The sequence below is a fragment of the Siphateles boraxobius genome, unplaced genomic scaffold (genome assembly GCF_051911475.1).
Source record: "Siphateles boraxobius isolate OS27281-9 unplaced genomic scaffold, OSU_SipBor_1 41, whole genome shotgun sequence".
Classification (NCBI taxonomy): Eukaryota; Metazoa; Chordata; class Actinopteri; order Cypriniformes; family Leuciscidae; genus Siphateles; species Siphateles boraxobius.
The window spans coordinates 21,054,289-21,072,500 of record NW_027509042.1 but is presented as its reverse complement, the minus strand read 5'-3'; the positions used below and the strand labels follow the sequence as shown (position 1 = coordinate 21,072,500).

The 18,212-nt window shown below is 43.5% G+C and overlaps 1 protein-coding gene across 1 annotated transcript in view; it reads left to right on the top strand.

Moving 5' to 3' along the window:
* LOC143706699 (uncharacterized) overlaps positions 1–18,212 on the top strand; it is a 170,363-nt gene that overhangs the window by 133,208 nt on the left and 18,943 nt on the right. The window contains exon 4 of the mRNA XM_077198927.1: positions 14,327–14,532. Within this exon, the coding sequence (XP_077055042.1) occupies positions 14,327–14,532 (206 nt within the window). The remainder of the gene's footprint in view (positions 1–14,326; positions 14,533–18,212) is intronic.

Sequence of the window (18,212 nt, the reverse complement as noted above, 5' to 3'; positions counted from 1 at the left end):
GCAAACGTATTAGGTGTCGCCCAGCCCGCAGCTCTACAGACATCTGTCAGCGAGGCACCCTGCGCCAACGCCCAAGAAGCGGCAACACTCCTTGTGGAGTGAGCTCGCAGTCCGGGGGGACAGGGTTCACCTTGGGACTCATGCGCCAAGATGATGGCATCCACTATCCAGTGGGCCAACCTCTGCTTGGAGACAGCCTTTCCCTTCCGCTGATCTCCGTAACAGACGAAGAGCTGCTCTGAGGTCCTAAAGCTTTGCGTTCTGTCCACGTATAAGCGCAGAGCGCGAACGGGGCAGAGAAAAGCTAGGGCTGGGTCTGCCTCCTCCGGGGGCAGCGCTTGCAGGTTCACCACCTGGTCCCGAAAGGGGGTGGTAGGAACCTTGGGCACATATCCAGTCCGGGGTCTCAGGATAACGTGAGAGTTAGCCGGCCGAATTCCAGGCACGATTCGCTGACCGAAAATGCGTGCAGGTCCCCTACCCTCTTGATGAAGGCCAAAGCAAACTGGAGAACTTTCTTTTGGGACATAATTTTTAACTCTGCTACCTGCAAAGGCTCGAAGGGCGGTCTCTGCAGTGCGGTTAGCACCAGAGATAAGTCCCAAGAGGGTATAGAGGGGGGGAGAGGCGGATTCAATCTCCTCGCTCCCCTCAGGAACCTGACGATCAGATCATGTTCCCCAGGGATTTCCCGTCTACTGCATCGTTATGTGCGGCAATAGCGGCAACATACACTTTGAGGGTGGAGGGGGACAGCCAACGCTCCAAAGCCTCTTGCAGGAAAGAAAGCACGGAAATGATCGAACACCTTCGGGGGTCTTCTCTGTGAGAAGCACACCACTCAACGAACAGGTTCCACTTCAGGGAGTAAGCAAGCCTCGTAGAGGGAGCTCTCGCTGAAGTGATGGTATCTACGACTGCCTGTGGTAGATTACCTAGAACCTTCGCGTCCCGTCCAGGTACCACACATGGAGTCTCCAACAGTCTGGACGCGGGTGCCATATGGTGCCCCGTCCCTGAGAGAGTAGGTCCTCTCTCAGAGGAATGGGCCAGGGAGGAGCTGTCGAGAGGAGAAAAAGTTCGGGGAACAAGTTTCTGTTGGGCCAATAAGGGGCAACTAGCAAAACCTGCTCCTCTTCCTCCCTGAATTTGCACAGTAGTTATGCCATCAGGCTCACTTGGGGAAACGCATACTTGCGGAGGCCCCGGGGCCAGCTGTGAGCCAGTGCATCCGTGCCGAGGGTCCCCTCGGTGCGGGAATAAAACAACTGGCAATGGGACGAGTCCGGAGAGGCAAACAGATCTATCTGTGCGGCCCCGAAGTGGTCCCATATCAGCTGGACCGCCTTGGGATGGAGTCGCCATTCCCCGGAGGCCACAATCTGTCGTGAGAGCTCGTCGGCGGCACGATTGAGCAGGCCAGGGATGTGAATGGCACGAAGCGACCTCAGATGCTTCTGACTCCATAGGAGGAGGTGGCGGGCGAGTTGTGACATGCGACGGGAACGTAGACCACCTTGGCGGTTGATGTACGCAACGGTCGCCATGTTGTCCGTACGGACCAGTACATGCTTGCCGAGCAGCGTCGTCTTGAGGCGTCTCAAAGCAAGGAGCACTGCTAACAACTCCAGGCAGTTGATGTGCCAATGCAGGTGGGACCCCGTCCAGGTGCCAGCTACTGCATGCCCGTTGTAAGTGGCCCCCCAGCCGGTGTTGGAGGAGTCTGTGGAAACCACAGCATGCCTGGACACTTGTTCTAGGGACACACCGGCCCAGAGAAACGAAAGGTCCGACCACGGGCTGAGGGTTTGGAGGCAGGCCGGGGTGATTTTCACACGGAGCATGCCTCTCTGCCACGCCCACCACGGGACTCGGTCGCGAAGCCAGTGCTGGAGTGGTCTCATATGAAGCAGGCCGAGCGGCGTAACTGCGGCTGCGGCTGCCATATGCCCCAGGAGCCACTGAAATTGTTTCAGAAAAACCACTGTACTGCTCTTGATGAGATTCAGGCAGTTCAGCACCGACCGGGCGCGATTCTCTGTGAGGCGCGCTGTGTGTTGGACCGAGTCCAGCTCCAAACCGAGAAAAGAGATCCTCTGCACGGGGGCGAGTCTGCTCTTCTCCCAGTTGACCTGAAGACCCAACTGGCTGATGTGCTGGAGCAGCAAATCCCTGTGTTCGCATAACTGCTCCCGAGACTGCGCTAGTATGAGCCAGTCGTCGAGATAGTTGAGAATGCGAATGCCACGCTCTCTCATGGGAGCGAGGGCTGCCTCCTCGAGTTTCGTAAAGACACGGGGTGACAGGGCCAGCCCGAAGGGTAGGACTTTGTACTGATACGCCTGACCCTCGAACGCGAAACGCAGGAATGGCCTGTGTCGCGGCAGGATGGAGACATGAAAGTATGCGTCCTTCAGGTCTATCGCTGCAAACCAATCTTGGGGACGGACACATTGGAAGATGCGTTTCTGCGTTAGTATTTTGTACGGGAGCTTGTGGAGGGCCCGGTTCAGGACTTGCAGGTCCAAGAATTGTCGTAACCCACCACCTTTCTTGGGTACAATGAAGTACGGGCTGTAAAAGCCGGTCTCCATATCGGCTACAGACACCGGCTCTATCGCGTCCTTCGCCAGCAGGACAGTGATCTCCGCGCGCATGACAGGAGCAGATTTGCTCGACACCGAAGTGTGGCGAATGCCACTGTACCTGGGCGGACTCCGGCGGAACTGAATCGTGTAGCCGAGCCTGATGGTACGGAGGAGCCAGCTGGACGGGTTGGAGAGCACCTTCCAGGCCTCGACAAACCGGACCAGGGGGACCAGAGGCACCACAGGCATACCCGGGGTGGGGCAGCGAGGTGGAGGACAGGGACCCGGCTCGGAAGGCCCGCTGGCGGCCCGAAGCGGGGTCTGAGTGAGCCGTGCTGCACTTACCTGACTCCACGGGGCAACAGAGGATGGGTGAGAAGGCGGATGACCGGGTCCTCGAACGCATCGTGTTGCCGGCTGGCGAACAAGAGGGGGCTGGGGGGAGCAAGGCTGTTCCACAGGGTCGCAAACCGCCAGCCTCGCCCTCTTGGGACCCAGGGACGGAGAAATTCGCTCTTTCGATAATTTGGGTACCACTGGACTCCGGAGAGCCAATGGTGGAACGGTGACCATCTGAAGAGCTAGTCCCCCCATCCCTGGGTGGCCTGTCTCAGGAATGCTTCTGACACTCGCCCCCTGGCTGGGCATTGACTGAGACAGACCGGGCGGCCTGCCTGCTGCTGGTTCTACGCTGGGGCCTGGGTGAAGGCTGTTGCGGAGACCCCGCGGAACCGGAGGCAGCAGCAGGGGGGGGCCCTCGGCGACGAACGGGCGGAGGGACTATCACCGGCGGCAGGGTGGAGGCAACAGCGGGCCGCCGGGATAGGGTGTGTCGGGGAGCCTCCGTCCGAACCTGGGTGGCAGAGAACTGTTGGGCGCAGCTCTCCGCCACGTCGGCGAACAACCCAACCTGGGAAATTGGGGAGTCCAGGAACCGAACCTTGTCCGCATCCGCCATCTCAACCAGGCTGAGCCAACGATGGCGTTCCTGGACCACCAAGGTGGACATCGCTAGACCGACCGCACATGCCGCGACACTCGTACCCCGGAGGGCGAGGTCAACGGCAGTGTGGAGCTCACTCGTGAGCGCCCGGTCTAAACTACCCTTGTGCATGTCCCTGAGTGTCTTGGCCTGGTAGACCTGCAACAACGCCAAGGCATGCAAAGAGGAAGCGTCTTGCCTGCAAGCTCTGTAAGCTCTGACCGCCAATCCTGACGTGAACTCACAGGCCCGCGAGGGGAAACAAGGATCCCCCATCCAGGATGCAGCGGCCGTTGGACATAAGTGAATCGCAACAGACCGCTCCACTGGAGGGATAGCCTCATAACCCTTCACCGCTCCTCCGACAAGGGTAGTGAGGGAGGAAGAACTACTTAAGTCGTTTTCAGCAGTAAAAGGTGCCGTCCACGACCAAGTAAGCTCTTCATGCACTTCGGGAAAGAAGGGCACTGGGGCGGCGGGATGAGAACCAGCACGGCCCGCCCCGAGATACCAATCATCCAACCGAGACTGAACAGGACACGGTGGAGGGTTCCACTCGAGCCCGACAGCCTCAGCGACCCGTTTCAGCATAGCTGACAATTCTGGATCCGGCTCGGGCAACATTGAACTCCCAGAGGGAGACAACGCAGCCGAGTCGTCATCTCCAGAAGTCAGCTCACCCTCCGATGCTGCAATCGACGTCCTGTCCTCCAGGGGAGCCCCGAGTGAAACCGCTGGCCGACCCATTACAGATGGACCAGCGGACAACACCGGAGGCTCCAATGGCAGCAGTGGAAGGGAGAGGTGAGGAGCCCACAGGGAATGGTTACCGGGCGGGACATCAAACACTACCCTCCGGTCACCCATCCCACACAGCACCCGTGCAGGGTGAGGCGTGGTAATGGGGACTCGCTCTCCGCGAACGAAGGCGAGTCTCGCCCTCAACACTGCGACAGTCATGTTCCCAAAGTGAAAACATGAGCTGTCCACAAAAGCTGTCTCAGCGTGCTGTAAGCCCAAACACGTGATACAACAATTGTGACCATCAGAGAGAGACAGGGAACGACCGCACCCAGAAACGCACGGGCGGAATGACATCTTGAAAAAGACGCAAACGCACCCGTGTTGTTCTTTTAGGAAGTGAAAAACTCTCACCAGTGCCGGAGCACACAGGGGAATGACCGCGGCAACACTAACACAGGAATGGTGCACCCTGTGTCAGTGAAGCACTCACTTTCTCGCCCTCAACCGACCGTCAGACAAACAAACACAAACAGAAACTTGGTTGCTGTGAGAACAGCAGTTGAGAGCTTGAAGCTCGCGATCACCACTGCACTCGCGCTGCAAACACGACACCAGGAGAGACTTCCCAAAGAAGCGCCGACACACTCGCTCGTTGTACAACAACACTCTTCAGATCCAGACACTTAATTTCATCAAGTCTTATTATAGAGAGCATGGTGGTCTGACTGCAACTTATTCCGTTTAAGTTCAGCTTAATTTAATCTGTTACTGAGTTCACATATCTTATTTTCTATTAAGAACAATGAACTTTCTGAAATATTTGAGTGAATTGAACCCATTTAATTTGATTTCTCTGCAGTTTTAAAGTGTAAAAGTCAAGCCTCTTGGTCTAGGAACTCTTGACAGTCTTGCTCATGGGAGAACCTGCACAAAGCAGATGATGACATATAGGTGGACTTCTTTCATGTCAGAATAGATCACATGAGGTGGCAGAAATGACCCTTGGTTGCATGGAACCCTTCTAGTGCTCATGCTAAAGTGCTGCCACTTATCTCCTCCAGACCTCTCCATCTGTTTACCTCCCTCTTCCCCCACTGAGATGGACGGAGGTATAGCGAAGCGGATGGTGGAATGGGTGGATGGAAAGAGCGAAGGAGGGAGGGAAACCTTAATGAAAGCAGAGATTCCAGGCAGCCTGCTGGTTCTCATCAATCAGCCGTGTGCTTTGGAAGTGTAATCCGAGGGAAGGGGAGAGGCATCAGGCTTTTAATCTCTATTAGTTAATGGACTCTACTCTCATGCTTCAGGAACTTTAGACTGTCGGTCTGCAAACAACGCACAAGCTCATTTCAGAGGCTATATCCGATCTCCTGCTCCTCAGCAAAACTTTGAAATACTGTTGGAAAATATGCAATCTTAAATTAGTTATGTGACTACTATAAAGCTTCCTTTGTACGCAAGTACCTTTGTTGGGATATTTTTGTATTAATTAGCTTTTATGTGTAATTTGTGGTACTTTTTTTCACCAAAGGGTGGAGATTTCGGTTGCTTTTGGGTGGCTTAGCAAAGCGCTGCCAGTTGTTGAATTAATTTGACTAAAGGTTTATTTTTATTTTTTAAGAGAGACTGCTTGTGAGTGAGCCAAAGAGGCTAAGCTGTCATGAAACTTGTCATTTCTTTTTCCCAGTAGTATTTTATAGCACTCGGATATGTTCCATTAGCGCTGTATGTTTTGCAGAACAACTTACGTTCGGAACATCACTGTTCGCACTGAGGTCGTTTTTCTATAGGCCCCTGATGTTAATAAAACAGTTTAAATGTGCTCTCATCCTTGGGAGACAGGGAGTTAGGCAGAGCCACATCCATCCAATTCAATTATAAATTAAATTGACTAACGAACTGTGAATCATTATGGAAAGCAATTGCTTAGAACAGTTGTTGTTGCTGTTTTTTTTTTTAACCAAAAATGTGGAAAATAAAAACAAAAATGATCGTAACACTTCAGTGCTTAAAAGGAAAGACTATTAAAAAATTGTATCTGTCATTTGACATTTTTTTATTACTGCACTGCTGAATTAGATGTCAATTGTATATTTGTATGAAAGAAAGAAAAACACTCCCATGTAATGTTTTTAAAGGAATAGTTCACCCAAAACTGTAAATGTTGTTATTATTTGCCTACCACCATGTCATTTTTTAAGAGCACCCTGGCTACTCTTTAATATAATGTAAGTGAATGAGGACTATAGCCGTCAAACTCAGAAATGTCACCTCTTTTTAAAAAATGAAGTACTTATTTGTTTTAGGAACACAATATGTCTTTGTGTTAGGAAGAGATGCATTATTCACTGAAAATCTGGCCTTGTGCATTCATAAGAGTTGGTGTGTAGCAGTATGCATTTCATGAATGAATCATTCAAGGTTGATCTGTTTCACAAAACCAGCCTTAATGATTCGTTCACGAATCTGACTAACACAAGGCTATCGTATGTCTTCAGAAGACTTTGGTCCCACTTTAGATTAGGGTCCAATTCTCACTATTAATTAACTGTTTACTATAAATTTTGTCTCATTTAACTCCTAATTTACTGCTTATTAATAGTGAGTGAGGTAGTTGTTAAGTTTAGGTTAGGTAAGATTAGGGGATGTAGAATATGGTCATGCAGAACAAGCCATTAATATGTGCTTTATAAGTACTGATAAAGCCAATATCCTAGTAATTTACATGCTAATAAGCAACGAGTTAATAGTGAGAATTGGGCCCTAAACTAAAGTGTTACCAATAAATTTATATTATATTTTTATTATAATTTTCTTGTGATTTCTGTACACCCCCCACTTTCAAAGCAAGTGGAACCTCTCAGCAAACTGTCAGTATTCACTTAGCTACAGGAAATGAGTCTTTGATGCTGTAGTAAAGTTGTCTCTTTGAATCTCGTAGTGGTCACAAAGTGTTCACTTCAGGGTCCATCCTCTTTCCTGTCAGATTCAGACAGGCCCTCTGATCAACTTATGCTAATGCTGGTCTAACAGAGCCCTCCACTCCCACGCCAACACACCAATGTCTATGCAAAACAGCAGCCGGAGGGAGAGGACAAAATATATGCATGCCTTTTTTCCTGCATCCTTCTTTTCCAACTCTGTCCTTTCTTTCCGGGGTGTTTTTATCTTTCCTTTCATTTGACCATGTGTGCTTTTTGTTTCCTTTCTTCAGCTGACATCATTTACACCATGTTAAAGATGAACTGTGCCCCTACTGTAGATTTGATCAGTCATTATGAGTTCCCCTGAGAAAAATGTTATTGTGACAGTTTCCTTAGACTCAGTATTCCAGCGTACCTACAATGACAATGGATCTGTAGATCTGTTGTACCACATCGGCGGCAAAGCTTGTTTACTGTTTGGACGTATTTTGGTTGCATACTTTGTTTTTGCACTAGTGCAAAGAGGACATCTTGTAAATATAGAAACAAATTTATGATAGATGTGCAGTTAGGCCCTCAGGTGAAATGCATTTCCAAAAATGATGTCATGTGTACGTAATGCACAAATGTAGAAAATGTATTTAGGTTGCCTTATTAATATGGATCATAGAAGAATGTGTATAGTGTCCTACTTTCAAGATGTTGACTTTTAAATAATCCCAATAGGCCTTGTGTCGCCTAATTGATTGATTGGGATGGCTCCTAAAGGTCATTTTCATAAAACATTAGGAGGTGATGAACACAATGCTGTCTGTGATTGTTAACCAAGAGTTAATTTATTACAACAAGCATACTAACTATGCAGTTACACTGGATTAACTACTAAAGATGTTACAAATTCGCACCGTTTGGGATAATATGATGTTTAATTATCCACCACTATTTTGAATACCTAATTACATATAAAGCATCTCTTTTGTCAAATCAGATGCCTGACCCAGTTAATTTTTTTACTTTACTTCCACTTTATTGCACTTATGTATTCGTAACGTGTAAAGAGGTCATGCATCAAAAGCTGCAAGATTTTTTTTTTTACATCCATTACCCATTAGAGAGCTAATCTGTATCAACTTATAGCAGGTTTGAATTTATCCCACTTGAATATGAGATGCAAAAGTAATTGCTTTAAGGTTAGAAATGTACATTGTAACAATACAAGAGGGATTTTTGCTATTGTGGTGACTCTATATGGAGTGTGAGTATTTTCAGTTCCAACTATTTATATGTGTGTGTGTGTGTATGTATGTGTGCATATGTGGAGCCGAACCCGAATACGGTATTCGGAAAGGCACAAATAACGTGTTTTTTACGAATACTTATTTCGAACAAATACTTTAGAAAATATTTGTATTCGGGAACAAGAAAAACGTTATATCAAAAAGCTGCGTTTCCTCACGAGACCGCAGTTCGCGAGTGAGTGAGTGACGTTCAGGAAGAGGTGACTGACACAGGCTGCTCCACACAGCAACAGAGAGGGCTCGGCTAAGCGAAAAAACACTTAACTGCATTACTATTTTTGTTGAATAGATTTTTGTACCTTAACTGGGTTCCGGAGGCAGTTTATAACTTTCGGGAAGTGGAGTTTGATCGGGAGATTATTTCATTACGCTGCATTATTGACGTCTGCAGCCGGTTGCTCTCATGTTCGCTCTGTTTACGTAGTTCTGTTAGCTCCGTAATTATTTGTTTTTATTACATGGCTTGGTTGAATTCTAATGTAGAATGCGGTCTGTTATTTCCATGGTTATTTCTTAATAACAGACCGCTGCTAAGTATAACACACCGTTGCCACGAAAAACAGAGCGTTGCCATATGGATTCTAAACGTAGAGACGGAACGGACTATTTTTTTTAGCGGAAGCAATACAATAGTTTTAAATCAATAAACTCCTTTTTAAATCAATATTTTGAGTCAAATTATTGATTTATTTGGTAGGTAGCCATGTAGTAAGAGGGATAATGTATAGCGAGGTGGTTGTTATAGCGAATACAAACCCTTCAAGCTGATTCAAGACCCCTCCGCTTCGCGTCAGGCTCATAATCAACCGCCTCGCTATACATTATCCCTTACTTATTCTGTCTGTTCAGCGTCCTCCAACAAGGACGGGTGGTGGTGGGATTCATAATGTTCACAATGGTATTTTATTAGTTGTGGGTTTAACCATGGATGAGGTAATGGCTGTTATGTTATTTTCTTTTCAATGACGTTCCTTGGTACATGTTCATTGCTGGATTTATATAATTAAAGAATACTTACACTATAACGTAAATTAGAAGTGTAACGCAAAAAAGCTAGATTTTTACGCCTATTTTGGATTTTACTCGAATACAAATACAAATACTTTTTCCCCCTCAACAAATACAAATACAGATACAAATACCGGCTGCTTTGCACACCCCTAATATATACATATATATATATATATATATATATATATATATATATATATATATATACTCAACTAAAGGATTATTAGGAACACCTGTTCAATTTCTCATTAAAGCAATTATCTAATCAACCAAGGTAAAAGGTGATTTAGGCAATTTTTAGCGTGGCATGGTTGTTGGTGCCACACGGGCCGGTCTGAGTATTTCACAATCTGCTCAGTTACTGGGATTTTCACGCACAACCATTTCTAGGGTTTACAAAGAATGGTGTCAAAAGGGAAAAACATCCAGTATGCGGCAGTCCTGATGCTAGAGGACAGAGGAGAATGGGCCGACTGATTCAAGCTGATAGAAGAGCAACTTTGACTGAAATAACCACTCATTACAACCGAGGTATAGAGCAAAGCATTTGTGAAGCCACAACACGCACAACCTTGAGGCGGATTGGCTACAACAGCAGAAGACCCCACCGGGTATCACTCATCTCCACTACAAATAGGAAAAAGAGGCTACAATTTGCAAGAGCTCACCAAAATTGGACAGTTGAAGACTGGAATGATGTTGCCTGGTCTGATGAGTCTCGATTTCTGTTGAGACATTCAGATGGTAGAGTCAGAATTTGGCGTAAACAGAATGAGAACATGCATCCATCATGCCTTACCACTGTGCAGGCTGGTGGTGGTGATGGTGTAATGGTGTGGGGGATGTTTTCTTGGCACACTTTAGGCCCCTTAGTGCTAATTGGGCATCGTTTAAATGCCACGGCCTACCTGAGCATTGTTTCTGACTATGACCATCCCTTTATTGCCACCATGTACCCATCCTCTGATGGCTACTTCCAGGATAATGCACAATGTCACAAAGCTCGAATCATTTCAAATTGGTTTCTTGAACATGACAATGAGTTCACTGTACTAAAATGGCCCCCACAGTCACCAGATCTCAACCCAATAGAGCATCTTTGGGATGTGGTGGAACGGGAGCTTCGTGCCCTGGATGTGCATCCCACAAATCTCCGTCAACTGCAAGATGCTATCCTATCAATATGGGCCAACATTTCTAAAGAATGCTTTCAGCATCTTGTTGAATCAATGCCACGTAGAATTAAGGCAGTTCTGAAGGCGAAAGGGGGTCAAACACAGTATTAGTATGGTGTTCCTAATAATCCTTTAGGTGAGTGTATATATATATATATATATATATATATATATATATATATATATATATATATATATATATATATATATATATATATATATACTGTAGGTACATTTTATTGTATTATTGTATTATAAAGACATATTTATAACGCATGTATGGATCATTTATTGATTTATCATAATTAATTAATTAATTACAGAATTCTATCCATCCATCCACCCAACACACACTAATGCCAATTGATTTTACAGTTTACATCCAATAGTTCTATTCCAGAAAAAACAGAAAAACATGGAAACCCACAAGCCCATCTTTTCCACTGTTTGTTACATAAATGCTGCTTCTTATCTTTGGGTCTTCCAGGGTAATCAAATTTTCCTGCTGTATCTTATGACCCTTTTGCTGTGCTTTTAACCCAAACTGAGTCTCCTTAACCTTGATAGTGCCATTGTTTAAATACCAATATGACAGGGGTCCGGGGGCATATTGAGAGGATAGAGATACAGGGCTAACAGCTGCATAGTAGTGTTCCATTTCATTGCTCACCCATTTAAAAAAAATAAATAAATAAAAAACTTTAAACGGCCTCTGCCATCTTGCCATCTTGACAAAGAGACTGACCCATTCTCTCCACCCTTATCTTCCCCTGATGCGTTTCTTTTCTTTTGCTGTCCCTCCATTAGAAGTCTCACATTGTTCAACAACACATTAGCTCTCAGCAGATTTTACCTTGGGAATTGTGTCCATTATCTTTAGAAGATGGTTTCTTTTTTTAGGCAGACACTTTACCTCAAGTGTATAAATAAAAGCAGGACTTTTTAATACTTTAGAATGGCAGCTTTTTCTTTTAAACTAATTGAGAGTTGTCAGTAAGAATATCTTCATAGCTCCACTGTCTTGGCTACTTCACTGGTTAGTATGCTGGTATACAGCTTCTTTTTTTAAAGAGAAACCTAAACGTTTTCCGTATGACATGTAGGAACTGAATTTGTGTTTGGCTTTGGGAAAGAGGTACACAAGGGTGAAGGAAATCAGCTAAATTAAAACTCCAGAGTGTATTAGCAAGCATGATGGTCCTCACAAGCCCCGCACTTTTCAGTGCCCCCTATTCTTGAGTTATGTAAATACCCCCTTAAATGTACTCAAAACACACAGCCCCCATTAAAAACAGCAGCTTCAAACCGTCATCACGTCAAACCTAAATCCATTTATCCATCAGTGCTCTTGTGGGACTACAGGCAATCATGCATCCATATATATAAACCAGTCTAACTGTGCTACTAATGCTATGTACCCTCCCTGACTAAATAAACTCCAATATTACACCTGGAGCACAGCAATGCAAAACACCCAGAGGAGCAAAGCTTGTGATGTAAATACTATCTAGTGTTTACATTCAGATGAAGGAGGGTTGTTTAAATGAAGATTAGGCTGGTGTGGGGTTATAGGTATACTATGTAGTTTTGAACCACAGGGAGGGAGAAAAGGCTTGTATGCTAGTGGAACAGCCTCTCCTCTCACGGCCCATGTCTTTTTGCTGCAGGAATCTGTCCTGTTTATATTTGTCTGACTTTGATGTTGAGTTTTTTTCCTAGTGAGATCCTGAAAAGCTCCACATGTTGGTTTGTATCTGTTGCCGTGTGATCATGGCAGCTCTTGTACGCCTCCACGAGTGGGCACCCACTTTACCTCTGTAAATTAATTAGCTTTGGTGCGGAAATAAAAGCAGGTGAAAGTTCAGGGTCTGCCTTCTTGCGCTCCTCTCTCTCTCTCTCTCTCTCTCTCTCTCTCTCTCTCTCTCTCTCTCTCTCTCTCTCTCTCTCTCTCTCTCTCTCTGTTTTTCTCCATCTGGCTGAAGGGCAGAGTCAAACATAGAGGCTGAGAAATGAAGATGGATGCGTCCCACTATCAGGAAAGCACTTACTGCAGCTTGATGCAACCTTAAACAGTGCAGATAGTTCAGTGGCACTTGCCACAAAGAATCTAATTAATGAATAGCTGTTCTAACACAAGTGAGGCGGCGGTAAGCATTTGCAGATGAAGCAGGGACACTAATTAAATGCTGTTCCAGATATCACACTAGGAGTGGTTAGCTGGTCAGGCTTCTCCCCTCCCTCAAATTCTATTCTTTTTTTCTAGGGGAATTTGTTATTCCTCATCCACAAAAACAAAACATGAGAACTGAGATTTGAAGTTATAGAAGGAGAAAAAAACCTCTTTTAATATGCTGTAGGTGAGCATTCTGTGTGGCCTACAGAAAATCCTCTGTTTGGTTTATGAGATGAATTGAGGATGTGGCGATCTATTCATCTACTTCCTCAGAGTAAATACTTTCCTTTAAAATATTTTGTGGTTATTAAATTTCTCACCAACTCAGATATTAATTTGGTAAGTGGCAAGAATATTAATAAAACAGGCTATAAAACAAAATGTCAGCGACAAAGTGCCTGAGGGCGCAGGAGTGCACACACACACACACGCATGCACGCAATGTGTGGCCGTGACAGAGTTCTCTATGCCTGAAGCCATGGCGAGAGAGAGAGAGAGAGAGAGAGAGAGAGAGAGAGAGAGAGAGAAGGAGAAAACAGGTGTGAAGCCACAAGCTGTAGTCAGGAGGGATGTTTAGCCTCACAAAGGCAGCTAGTTTGTTTTCTGTGGAGCCCTAATGACTAGGCCTAGAATACGGAACTAAAAGTTTATTGTGTTAATGTAATTGTTGTTTAACCAGCTATTGAAGTTAAACAACAATTCTATTTTCCTGAAAAAACGTGAATGTTTACACTGGTGAACTTGTTTTCTTAAGGATCAGGACCTGATCTGACTTCCAAAACATTTGTTCATTGATGTAACCCAAGGAGGTTTGTAATATTTATCTCTATTTTTTTTTTATTGCCAACAATGCAGATGGAGGCTTTTTGATCCAGATGTTTGAAAGTTTGTCACTCATCTGTTCCCAGAGGAATTCCCACATCTGCATCTAATTCACACAAACAAAGATGTTCAAACAAGGAGGGCAATGTTTTGAAAATGCCTCAGTCACAATATTTACTCTTTTCAGCCTACATATAAGCTGGGATAGTAAAAAAGTATGTTAAAAAAAAAAGTACACACACCTGTATTTGTGACCCTGGACCACAGTCACAAGTCGCACGGGTATATCTGTGGCAATAGCCAACAATGCATTGTATGGGTCAAAATTATCGATTTTTCTTTTATGCCAAAAATCATTAGGATAGTAAGAACTGGTGTTTAAGTGTTATTATGAAAGTTGAAAATTTCTTGACTTATTTTGAGGAGTTAAAGAGATGTAAAAACATATGTTGTCATAACTTATTAGTTATATAATTTACAATTTCAGATTGTAATTTACAATGTACATTTCTGATTTTGTAAATTTCTGATTTACAAAATCAGATATTTAATAAATCGTCTTTCTGTTTATCCTTCATTAATGACACTTGCTGTATGTGTCTCCTTCAGTATCAGCTGCAGAGATGTGCACCCTGGCGGACCGTGGCTTCTCAGTGGCAGACCTGGCCCATTCTAGCCATTGCTGTTCTCCTGCTGGCTCTGGTGCCGTACATGGTGTGTCGGATGATGACTGCTTTTGAAAATCCCCCTCCACACTCACTCTTCAAGTCGGCTGCAATCTGCTTCGGCCTGCTTAGTGAAGCCCTGTTGATCAAGTGAGTTGCGCCCAAGCTTTGTTGATACCTGCCTTGTGGCTAAACACCTGAGTGAGAACGTTCCCAATAAAAAACTTTTAAAAAAAACTCCCTGTTCCAGTTCAACCTGTTTTAGAGATGGATAGGGAGACTAAAAATTATTTAGGTATTGAGGCTCAGGGTTGGCAGGAGGAATGCACATCTGTGTCTGTCTAATTATAGAAATGATATTAAACCATGTGACATCATTTTGCAAACTCCAACTAACTTTCGACATCAGAGAACGAGAAGGGGAGATCCAGACCACCGCTCTATTATTTGTTCCAGCTCTTCTTAAACAATGCATATCTATCTGTATGTGTTTAAAGTGTGTTGGATTAACCAAGCCTTTCATATTTCATTACGACCAGATGGCTTCTCAGACTGCGTGTGTGTGTGTGTGTGTGTGTGTGTGTGTGTGTGTGTGTGTGTGTGTGTGTGTGTGTGTGTGTGTGTGTGTGTGTGTGTGTGTGTGTGTGTGTGTGTGTGTGTGTGTGTGTGTGTGTGTGTGTGTGTGTGTGTGTGTGTGTGTGTGTGTGTGTGTGTGTGTGTGTGTGTGTGTGTGTGTGCGGGCGTGCGCTGTATTTGTTGCAGGCCACTGTTGCCTCAAGTCATTACTAATGCTTGATTAAAGTTGAGATCAATTTGATTAGATTTCAATCAGCCCTTTACCATCTCACTCTTAATTTACTTCTGTATGCCCACCATTATAATCAGTAAAGCAATAAGCCAACTGTAGGGAAATGAGATCACATGAGATTCCTTTCGTCTATGTTTGTGTATGTTGCCTATGTAAGTAGGTTATGTAGTGTTGTAGAACCTAATTATCATATTGCATGAGCAGTGAGCATGAACGTATGCAATCATTTTTCTTTTATAGGAGATATGCGTTATTAGCCTATACTCAGTCATACACTCAGCTTGGAAATCTAACCTAGAAAGAGTCAGTTTTCCTACAGATGGCTGAAGGTGTGTGCGATATTGACATGATCAATGAGGTGTAAAATTAAAAGCTATATTGATCGCATTTCCCCTTCGTTCATTTGTTATACATATATATGTGGCAACTCAGTAGCCAAGCTTAACTAATTTCCCTGTATTTTCCAATGAGTGGAGCATATGAAGTTAATAGGTAACTCATTTAGATGTTATCAGTAATGACAAGTCATTAGATGAAATACATGACACATGCAGCTCATGAGCCTGGTGGATATTGCTCCTTTAAAAAAAAGAAAAGAAAAACACAACCATAAATAGGAAAAATAGCAAAACACTAATATAACACTTTGATAATAATGCAGTGTGTGTCCTGTCCACATGAGATGTATCATATCTAGTAAGTGTGTCATAAACTGATGTTATTAAAAGATTGGTAGGTCTGCATTACAATAATGATGGGAAATTAACTTTCTCACTCTTCAAGGTCTTTTGAGATCTTTTAGGAATGATTGAGAAGCGTTTTGTGTTGCTCTCTGTTGAAAACTTCAGAGCTAGAGAGAAGTGAAACTGATGTTTTTTTTTTCTTTTGAAGAATAAAGAGAGAAAAAAGAAAAATCCATACAATCAATACAACCTATGAGAGCAGCATCCATTACTGTAAAAGCTGTAACAATAATAAAAATGCCCATTTTTTTTTCATCCAGTTGGGCGGTATCGTTGCAAAACCGTTAATTCATCGCTGATTCAAAAAAACGTGACAAATCCATAATCCAATAACAGAGAATAGCTTTTTTTATGTCTGATTATCTTACTATCCATTTGTATTTCTGTAATGTCTTTCATTTCCACTGAAAAAAAAATTACTGTAATTTATATCAAAACCCATTTTCAAATCGAACAGTAATAAGTTGCTGGGCTCGTCCTGTCAACAACTGACAAGAAAACAAATTTAATCTGAAGTGTTATTTTCCTCCGAGAACAGGTTCATAAAATACATTCATTTCTGACTTATGACAACTGCTCTCTTGCCTGATTCTGAATCGCTTTATAAAGATCTGAAATGAACAGGTCATAAAGAGAGGCCGGGTGGTTTTGAAAAGAAGTAGCTTTATCCTGTTTCTCCTGAGTGTCGCTGTTCATTTTGCATTTATTTGAAGACAAGCCTTCATTTATTGCATTTGTATGTGATTCCTTCAGGTTTGTCTATTTAATACAGAGAAATAATATTTGTACTGTTTTAGTTAAAGCAAAAAACAGGATACACATACTTTCTCTCCATCTTTGCTCTCTCTCTCTCTCTCTCTCTCTCTCTCTCTCTCTCTCTCTCTCTCTCTCTCTCTCTCTCTCTCTCTCTTATCCTGCTAGGTTTTATAAGAGTGTTTTTCAGTTTTAATATAAGTAATTGGAAAAATGCTCCGGGTGCTTCAAGTCATTAGTAAATGAGCAGTCTGCTTTTATTAGCATCCGACTTGTAAATAATGCATTAAACTCCTGAAATAAACATGATCAACTCTGCTCTGTATTCATAATGGAAAAAAAATACATTGCTTGACTTCCACAATTGAGAAAAGTCATTGAGCGAAATGTATACATTTATGATATTTGTGAACACAATGATACAAATTCACAGTGTGTGCCTTTTCTGAATAATGAGGGAAATTAAATCAAACCCCCCCCCCCCCACACACACACACACACACACTTCATTTCTTTGTTGAGGGAGAAAAAATAAAGAAAAGAAAATTTGTGGCTGTTAGTAATCAAGGAAATAGGGCTCATAGGTTTTCTTATTAAACACTTTTTCAGCTAGGAATGTGCCTTGTGAACTGGTAATTAATATTGTGGCTCGGCTGGTAATTTGCTCTCACGCCATTAGACTGTTGTTCCAGCCGTTATCCACTCTAGTAATGAGCTGTAATTTTACAACGGGAAATTGGTTTATGTTTAAACAACACATTAAATTGTTTAGAGAGAAGCATCAGGCTAAAGGTACTGCATTGCTTTACATATCTCGCCTTATATTTTGGGCCAGAAAAAAGGCTTTTATAATACAATGTTGTTTTAAGACCAGGTTTACCATGAAGAATAAAATGTTGTATCTTTGTCATATCAAACTTTAGTCGTAAGTACACTTGTTTATATACATCACGAGTGTAGTTACCACTAGTTTTATTAAGAGCAAGGCCAATAAAAACATTCGCACACATTACTGCTAATCCACAGCCTGTTCTGTCAAATGCTCCATTTGCATGATTTTAAACTGCCTCTATACACTATTTCCCATGGTAGATGCATATAACTACTATAAAAAGAAACCAGACACAACCACATGTACACGTGAGAGATGTAGAATATCTTTCTCGAATCATCACACTGCCTGCAAATTATTGACAGCAAAATCAAACGCAGAGAACAACATATGTAGAATTAAAGAGCAGAAGGAGCTGTGGATATAATGGCTCTGTGAAAGTAGCCAATCAGATGGCTTGGATTCTTTTTAGATTTATAGTTTTATTGGTCCACTGCTCATCTCATCCTGTTGATAAACCTGTGATTAAAAACAATACACTGTTTTTAACAGTTATAGCATACACTACCGTTCAAGTGTTTGGGATCTGCAAGATTTTTATTCAGTAAGGTTCCATTAAATTGATTAAAAGTTACAGTAAAGACATTGCAAAAGATTTATTTTTCATCCAAGAATCCTTAAAAAAATCATCACA